Source organism: Pinus tabuliformis, chromosome 1_1, assembly GCF_031772625.1.
Source record: "Pinus tabuliformis cultivar Carrire ecotype Pingquan chromosome 1_1, CPIR1, whole genome shotgun sequence".
Classification (NCBI taxonomy): Eukaryota; Viridiplantae; Streptophyta; class Pinopsida; order Pinales; family Pinaceae; genus Pinus; species Pinus tabuliformis.
The window spans coordinates 764,659,096-764,668,166 of record NC_142297.1 but is presented as its reverse complement, the minus strand read 5'-3'; the positions used below and the strand labels follow the sequence as shown (position 1 = coordinate 764,668,166).

General features: G+C 34.2%; 1 protein-coding gene across 1 annotated transcript; it reads right to left on the bottom strand.

The window, feature by feature from the left end:
• Positions 1-4,659: 4,659 nt before the first annotated feature.
• Positions 4,660-8,044, bottom strand: LOC149216269 (uncharacterized). Its single transcript, XM_089391173.1, has 2 exons — positions 7,512-8,044; positions 4,660-6,162 (listed from the first exon to the last, which is right to left on the bottom strand). Exons 1-2 carry the CDS (start codon positions 7,736-7,738, stop codon positions 4,743-4,745), a joined length of 1,647 nt encoding a protein of 548 aa, XP_089247299.1. The 5' UTR covers positions 7,739-8,044; the 3' UTR covers positions 4,660-4,742.
• Positions 8,045-9,071: the final 1,027 nt, after the last annotated feature.

Here is a 9,071-nt window from a genome sequence, read left to right as displayed (position 1 = left end):
TTCTATAATTGTAATGCATTATTACTTTATGTACATTGTAATTACTTTCATTTACATCAAAAAAATAATGTTTTTGGATATGAAGATATTCTATAATTGTAATGCATTATTACTTTTTGTACATAAATTAGTGATAATTTTGAATTCTTTATAAAGGAGATTTAAGTCTACAGTGAAGTTTAGCAACAAAACTCTACTCGATAGGGTTAGGAAGTTGAGAGGTTGATATATGTGTGAAAAGTTAGGAAGTTGAGAGGTTGATATATGTGTGAAGATGTATGTGATGGTATGACAAAAACTTCATATTTGTCTAACTTATTTCAAATATAGTAAAGATGTTGATTGTACACATGATCATATTACATAATTTATGCAAGTTGAATCATATCTAGGTAATTACAATAATGTTGTAACATTAATATTGTAGCAATTTCTATTAATAGATATATATAGTTATCCAACTTCATTTCTCTATTGTCACATAATATATCTCTCATTTATTTGATCATTTAAAATTATATAAAAAACAATGGTTTGTTGCGTACTTGTTATGCTGTTTTGGAAAATTTCCAAAATTTTTATATTTACTTAAATATTTCCAATATGAGCTGCTTGTGCATCAATAACATATATATAATTTTCAGATTTTTTTTTTCAAACAAATATAAAATTTACAAATAACATCAAACAACTCAATCCAAACAAAAAATTATGAATGGAAACATCACCACTGCAATATTGCACTTATTATTGGAAGTGAAATTAATATACATATATACACTTCAGAAGGTAGTATTAAAAGAAATACACATCTAAAGCAAAGTGTACACATCATGACCAGTGATCAAATTTGAACACATCAGAGCCCTTCAAAGGGCCTCTGGCACGTCACAGAAGTAGGGAGAAAATTTTACTAGTCAAAAAAAAATTAAAATTTGAATTTTGCCATTTTAAAAAGAAATTGGAATAATATTATAAAATTTTTTAAGAAGGGTTGTTAAGTTGTCAACTCGTCTAATTTTTTTTTTTAAATTTCATTTTTTCTGAAATCCAGACTTTGAGAATTTCAATTTCCAACTGTCAGTGCACTGTGCCTCTATCACAAATTACAATAGTTAAACTTGTAAATTTCCTTTCTCAACTGATGTTAAATCCCATTTCAGAAACAACAGTGTCCGAGTTGCTCCCATTTCAAAAACAACAGTTTCCTTTTGAATTGTATTTTCTAATTTGGGCCTAAAGCTTTCCATGCTAGCTTCAAATGAAATAAAGCTAGATTCAAATGGAATAAAGCTTTCCATGCTAGATTTTACAGAAAGTCGGTGACGATCGAGATTAGGGCCAACCAGTGCAGAACGAAGAGGAAAACATTTCGGAAACAAAAGTATTTCAATGAAACACATTAGGTTGTTCCTATGTTGAATGGATGGATGAATTAGCTCATTTCTATGTTGAATGGATGCATAAGGTACGAGAGATCTAAACTTTCTTCATATTAATATGAACAGCAATTGGAATCTCTAATTTTTCTGGTTTCTGTTTCAGTAATTCATTTGTTATTTGTAGGTGTTTCTGGATTAACATTTCTTTGTCAATTTGTTTTTAATTTCTTTATTCCAGCTTCGAGGGTAGAGCATTGGGTGCAAAGCGCCTAGTGAATAGTAACAATACTACTGTAATTTCTTGATTCCAGTGTCTAGGGCAGAGCATTGGGTGCAAAGTGCCTAGTGAATAGTAAGAATACTACTACAGAGTCATACTTTTTTAAGGTACTGTATAGTGTGGTGTTTATCGATTTGATTTCTTTGTGAACAATAATTCATCTAATTATTTTCAAAATTGGTAAGGTGATTTGTTTGTTCATTCATTGTTTTCAGCGACTTTGTTGAGTGTGTAGGGTGGAGAGTTTCCTGTACAAAGATTCCGGTGAGCACTGTTTCTCTCAAGCAATATCGTTCTAAGGTACCTTCCCAACTTGTCTAGACTTTTCTCTAGACTTCTACTCCTATTCTTCATGATTTCGCTCGTGTTGGTGCAGTCTGTTCAATGAGCAATTATCTCACGAGAGAGCTGCATTTTTTTCAAATTCTGTCATTATTATTTTTATCTATTACTAATAAAAACCATTAAGGCTTGATAGCTTTCGATTTGATAATGGTAAAAATCACCACGTCTTAATTTCTTTTCATTTATAAGTCTATGTGCTCAGCAATAGCAAGGTGTGGTTATACTATGTTTTAGAGTTTTTAATTGAGATTTGGTAAAACAATTTTTGTTGGATTATGTTATTTCAATGATCCATGTTGTTATATCATGTTTTGGAATTTTTACTTAGAATTTAGCAAAATCATTTTTATTAGATTATATTTTTTATTTATTAATATATAAATAAATTATATATATATATATATATATATATATATATATATTCAATGAAAAATCAAACTATGATTCTAATAAATTTCTGCCAAACAAATTTGATAGAAAATATCATAAAAACCTTGACAACATAGAATAGTTACACCAGCGCTTCACAATCAATAGTTGTAAGTGTGAGATGTTACAACAGATTCGATTTTGACAATTTTACTTGTATGGAATTGGAAGAATTGAGGTATTGAATTAAACATTGTACTAAATACTGATATAGTGAAGTTATAAAAGAAACTTTGGTATGCACAGGAGAAACAATCTATCATAAACATCTTACAAGCTAGAATGAAAGTTTTCCATACAACATTGCTGGAATTGGAGGTACTGTATTGAACAGTGTACTACATACATACACACACTGATATATATGTGTGTGTGTGTGTGTGTGTGTGTGTGGAGGTATTGAACAATGTACCATATATATATATATATATATATATATATATACACACACGATGTGCTCAGTGGAAAGATTCTATCATTAAGTAAAACTGTTAATCTCGCAAAGTCTCAAACAACAAATCCATAAACAATACACATTAACCTCACAAATTCTCAAACAACATATAAGAAACGACATGCTAAGCATTCGAGAATTATTACATTTGAACTAGAAACTGTTGTATAAAAGAAAAGTTCAATATATAAAAAAATGAAGCTTTTCAAACGCTGGCAATTGAAGATTTTTAGAAGATCAAAGATCATGCCTTGAGTTTAGATTAATTACCATATGCAACAATTATATACTCTATTGTAAATGTAGATTAGTAGGTCTTCAAGCTATTCTTGTTGGAATGGAAGTCTAGTGAGAGGAAACACCAATTCCTACTCCAAATAGATTAGTACAAGTTCCTTCTCTAGATGAATTAGTACAAAGACCAAGAAGTAATGATACAACAAGATAAATGTCAAACCACAAAAGAAAACGCAGCAAGACATTACAAAATATGCATGATAGAAATTAGTTGTGGTAAGGGAATTCCTGGCCCCCAAGAGTGGAATTGTAAGTTGTTGAAATGAAACAGATAAAGAAGGGCAAAACTGCCATTTGCATGAAGTCCAAACAACAGAGAATGCAACAAACATGTTAAAAAGGGGCCATTCTTGATGTTGTAAGGCAAGGGAGAAGAGTTTCTTTTATCAAAGAAAAAAAAAATGCCCTGATGTGGTAAGCATGTTTTTCTTAACTTTATGAGTATTATCATAAAGTTTAGTTTAGTTGGGTAACATTTAAGGAATAACTCTTCAACTAAGGTGATGACTGTGGGTGAAGGTATTTATTCCACCAAAGATACTCAGTTAATCCCAGAAACTATTGAAACCTGTTTATATGAGCAAAATGGCCTAGTTGCTCCCAGAAAATTGAAGAAATCTAGCTATCTGAGCGAAATGGCCCACAGATGGCAAACATGTCCTATTGGGGAAGTTGAATTGATGTAAAATATAACCATTCCTTAGAGCAACAAGGAGTTCCATCTCCTTAGATACTTTATTCAAATGCCACATCTATTTTACTCATCATTCGAAAACTACCAAAAGCACTCTTTCAGTCCAATGTAGCATGTTTGTAATTACAAATCCCATTAACCATAGTTTGATCATGCATCGAAAGAATTTCCTTTTACTATTTGGATAACATTGTATTTCTTACACATATTTTCTTCACTACTCGTATCAATTTAAAATGGCAATTTCCCATACCACATCAAATGACTCTTGGCATAGTGGAATTTGTGCTATGAAATCATCTTATTGAGGCTCTTCTGCCCCATGTTTTCTTCAACTGCATGTTGAGATGTAAAGTTTTTCTTTCATCTCAAACTAATTCTTTTTTGGATGTTCTTACACCAATCTCTGCGTAATATAATAGTAATTCAAAGACAAAAAACATAACATTTGGCGAACATAAATGTTATGAACACAGTTGCCCTATCACTTATTAGTTACAATGCGTATGAAGTGTACAATGAATATTAGACTTGAAGATGTGTTGGAAGGGGTTATTTTTCTTGATAAACTGAGGAATATCTTGTAGCTTGCAACATTGTAAAGGCATTGAAAACCAATAGTATGTTGTCTTCGAACTCAATATTAGTTCCAAACTATTACCGATTCACCATGTGTTAAAAAAAAAAATTGAAGATAATTTACTGTTGTCAATTGAATTGCTTCTTTTTTTTATGCTTTTCATTATGAGAGGGTGACCTGAATTTGCACCCTTCTAAATAAAATTAAGACCTGCCCTTCAAATTTGATCACTGATCATGACTTCGATACATGGATGAGCGATTTCGCCCATCTAATAAACATTAATGATAGTTATCAAAACAACCGACAAGGCCGGTTTTCAAACGCTGCCGCAGTTGGTCGAGCACTCCATCAGACCATTGGAGTTTGGGACAATCACGAGCATCAAGCCCCTTCAAAGAGGTACAACGTTCAACACCTGGCAGCTCTCGTATCTCATGGCAACCGGGAACATACAGTCTTCGAAGCTTGCTGAGGGAAGCCAGCCCATTTATTCTCTTGAGCTTGTAACATTTAGAAGCCTTCAAGCTCTTCAAAGATTTCAACGCCTGAAGACTTGGCAGCTCCTCTACTTCTTCACACCCACTTATGTCCAGCTGTTCAAGCCTGGCCAGATCGGGGAGCCCTTCTATTTCCCTCAATGTATTGCAATAACTCAAGTCCACCGATTTCAGAGTTTTTGGCATTGATCCAACCTTCACCAAATCTCTACAAGAGTAGATCCAGAGATGTTGAAGGTTGGGACAGACGCATTGACCACAGGATGCCTCCGATCTACTGGCCGCGCCAAGCAATCTAGCGTTTCTTTGTGATATCATATTGACGGCCACTCTGAATGACAGTTCCTCCAACGGACAATTGCATACTCTTAAAACTTTGAGATTCTTCATCTTCTCAAGATCTTGTAATAAGGACATTATCCCACAGTCCATTATGGTCAACTCTGTCAACCGATTCAACAATTGGTAGGAACCAGATCGATTTGGCAGTTGAAAAGAACTTGTGGACAAACCTTTCAAATTAGGAGAATCACGGAGCCACAATTTCTCCAAATTATTAACCTGATTGAGACAAGGAGGTAGCTCTTCCAACCAATTACCTGCTAATATTAAGTTCGTTTTTGAACATATCATTAGATTATAAGTTAACTCCTCCTTGATCCCTGCTCTAATGAGTACATCTTTGTAACGAGACGTAACCAAAATGAAGCTATTGGAACTAAGGACATCCCAAATTGGCAAAAGGGCATTCATTTGAACAGCATTATCTATATCATCTAAAATGATAAGATATTTTAGACTTTTGGAAGATAAGATATGCTTTTTGAGTGTATGTATACCTTGCTCAACAGTATCTATTTGCTCCTCCGATTGAGTCAGATCCTTGAGAAGTTTCCTCAGTAATGAAGTAGGAGAATTTTCTTTGACATCAGATATGAGGCATGATGCACTGTACTCTGATTCTTTTTTTTTCAAGAATTCCTTGGCCAACTTTGTCTTTTCTATTCCGCCTGGACCCAAAATCCCCACAAACTTTGGCTTGCAGCCATGCATTGCCACCTGACTTTGTGGTTGCTCCCTAGGATGAAGTATGTCCCACACTGTCTTCCCAAATTCTTCTTTGAGAACATATTTCAATCGTCTTTTCTCGCGTATATGCAACACGCGTTCCACGACCTTACCCAATAACTCGTCTTTTCCGCTGAATGGCAGAGAGTAATACAACCAGTGAGAAACGCCTAAAATTTATCAATCTAAGTGCTGAATGGCAGAGAGTAAAACAACAAGTGAGAAACGCCTGAAGTTTATCAATCTAAGTGCTAAGTTTATCAATCTAAGTGCTGAATGAATCTATGTGGATAGATTTTTGGAATATTTTAAGACTTGATTTTCAAAGAGATTATACCATAATCCCAAATATTCTTGAAATCTGAATATCTCAAAATGTGATTTTGAAGAGAGGTTATACAATGGATCTCTCTGGATTATCAGATTCCAGGAAAAATTATACAATTGATCTCTGAACACTTTTAAATTCCAAAATATTCTTGAAATTTGCAATAACCAGAGTGCAATCTAACAAAATAAAAGTTAATATAATTGATATTACAGACATTTACAATGGAGATAATGTTATAATATAACCAAATAAAATCTAATACAATTCTGAATGAAGGGAATTTTTTTGTCAATAGGAAAAAAACATAATTTGTATATTAATATCAGATATTGAAGATAACAGATGCCTTCAAATGTTTCACAATATAAGAGAAACCTGTTGTGATGCCAAACGGTATGCCGGCCAAGAGTTGGCACTTACAAAAATATATAAAGAGAAATAAACTGGCCATAGCCCATATACATAACCAGATATGAAATGCTTGCATGACAAAGATGCATGCCAATCAGAAAACAAAAATGTTAAGTAGATGCCATCAGAAGGTAATCTATACCATCAAGCTGTCTGTACAGTGTACATGAGCAACATTCATTTCGGCAGATAATTAAGAGGCAAAAAAAAACCATTAGTAGCAAGCAGTATTACAAAAAATATACAAAGGGGAGGGGGAGAGAGTGGAGAAAAGCTAGTCAGGGAAAGGGAAGTCTTCAATATCAATGACCTTCTGTCTCAGGATAATTTCTAAGTGCATTTTTCCAGTGTTACCATTTAAGCCCCTTTTCGATGGTTCATTTGCATCCATATTCTGTACCCTATCAACATGCCTGATAGTGGAGCTGCTGAGTTGCTTCCATAAAAGATCGATCCTCTTTGGCCATCCAAGGAATAATGGATTTGAGATGTTTATAAATCTCATTATATGAATAAAGAAAATATCCAGTAAATTTGTAAACCATAGAAGGTCACATAAAACCATTGCCTCAACTTTGTATTAGTGCCACTACCTCCTCCCCCATAAACTTCTGAATGTCAATTGCTCGAGAGGGCAAGCCAACACCCACAACCACGTGTGCCGTTGCAATATAACAAAATAAAATCTAATGCAATTGAAAATAAGGGAGAGGAGAGGTAAATCAGTAGGAGGTCCTTACCCATTACACTTCTTCAGCTCGAGACCACTTATTAGTGCTACATCAGAAAGAGCGTCTCTCCAATTCTTTATGGTCTGGGAATTTGCTCGTCGCTTCTCTTCATGGTCGGACAGGGCTTTTGCGTACTCTCCAGTTTTACCTTTACCCGTCCAGCGGACGACAGCAGGCTCGACGTCGTAAAATACAGGAATAATAATATCCTGACAAGATTTGCACTTCTTCGACATCTGCTCCAGCTCATTCAGACACCAAATTGATTGCGCAAACCTTGGTGAGAAAATGACATATGTATAGAGGCGGTTTCAATAGCCTGCTTTATTTGATAAGGAACAACGTGTCCAACCTGCATTTCAGGTTCGTCCAGAAATACTTGGAATCCACAGGCAACAAGAGAACGATACAGGCCGGTGGCAAAGATGACCTTGGTATCAGGACCACGATGAGAAATGAAAACATCGTAGTCGGGATAAGACGCCCTAATACTGGGGGAAACTGGTGGAGTGGGCTCGCGAGGGAAGAAGGGCAGGCAAGTCCGACAGGAAAGAAGGCAATCATAGAAGGTGGGACTAGAATCGGATGAAGCACAGCCATTCTCACAAATGGTGATGGTAGTTTTGCTTTCCATTGGATGGATCGAATGATTGGATAGACAGAAATAATAAGAAGGATAAGGCGGGCAAGGGTAAATCAATGGGCAGGCACTTTGATGCGTAGGGAACTGCCAGCAAGCGCGTGCTTGCGCCGGCTCCTCTTCTTCCAGTTCCGACCTTCGAAGAGAAATGAACAAATGCTAAAGAGTTGCAGAGAGATCCACAGAACACGAAAGTTTAAACAACACACCAAACTCTCTTTATAGTTCAGTAATTTTATGATAATGGCTGCCATGTGCGTTGAAGTAACTCGATTATAGCTTTTAGATTTTACTTTTTTAAAAATACGAGGGATAGACAAAATGAAGTATTTGAGTAAATTGGATCTCAAAAATCTATGAATTATTTGACTAAATTGGATCTCAAAAAGTTTGGTGGAATAGTTTTCAATTTTGTTTGAAAAATAATGGAAATTTTTATATATTTGAACCGAAACTTTTCTACAACCAGTATACTGTAACATTATTTGTCTATCATCAAAACTGAAATAAAAAATTCATTCTAAAACTCACTATGATGTATAACGCTGTCTTTCCTTCATCAAAATTAAAATTTTAAATATTTTTTTTATAATGCTAAATTCATTTCCACACCATTAATTCAAACACTATTACAACTGTCAATTTTTTTGGAAAAAAAGAAGATTTGTCTATTATTAAAACTGAAATAAAAAACTCATTCTAAAACCCACTATGATGTGTAACACTGTCCTTCCTTCATCAAAAATTAAAATTTTAAATATTTTTTTATAATATTAAATTCATTTCCACACCATTAATTCAAACACTATTACAACTACCAATTTTTTTCCAACCAATTTTCACTTTCAGAACGCCTATTCCAAAAGACTATTGATTTTCTACTTTGCGAAGTAGATAGGTTACTATAGACGGACAATAATGGACAGTAA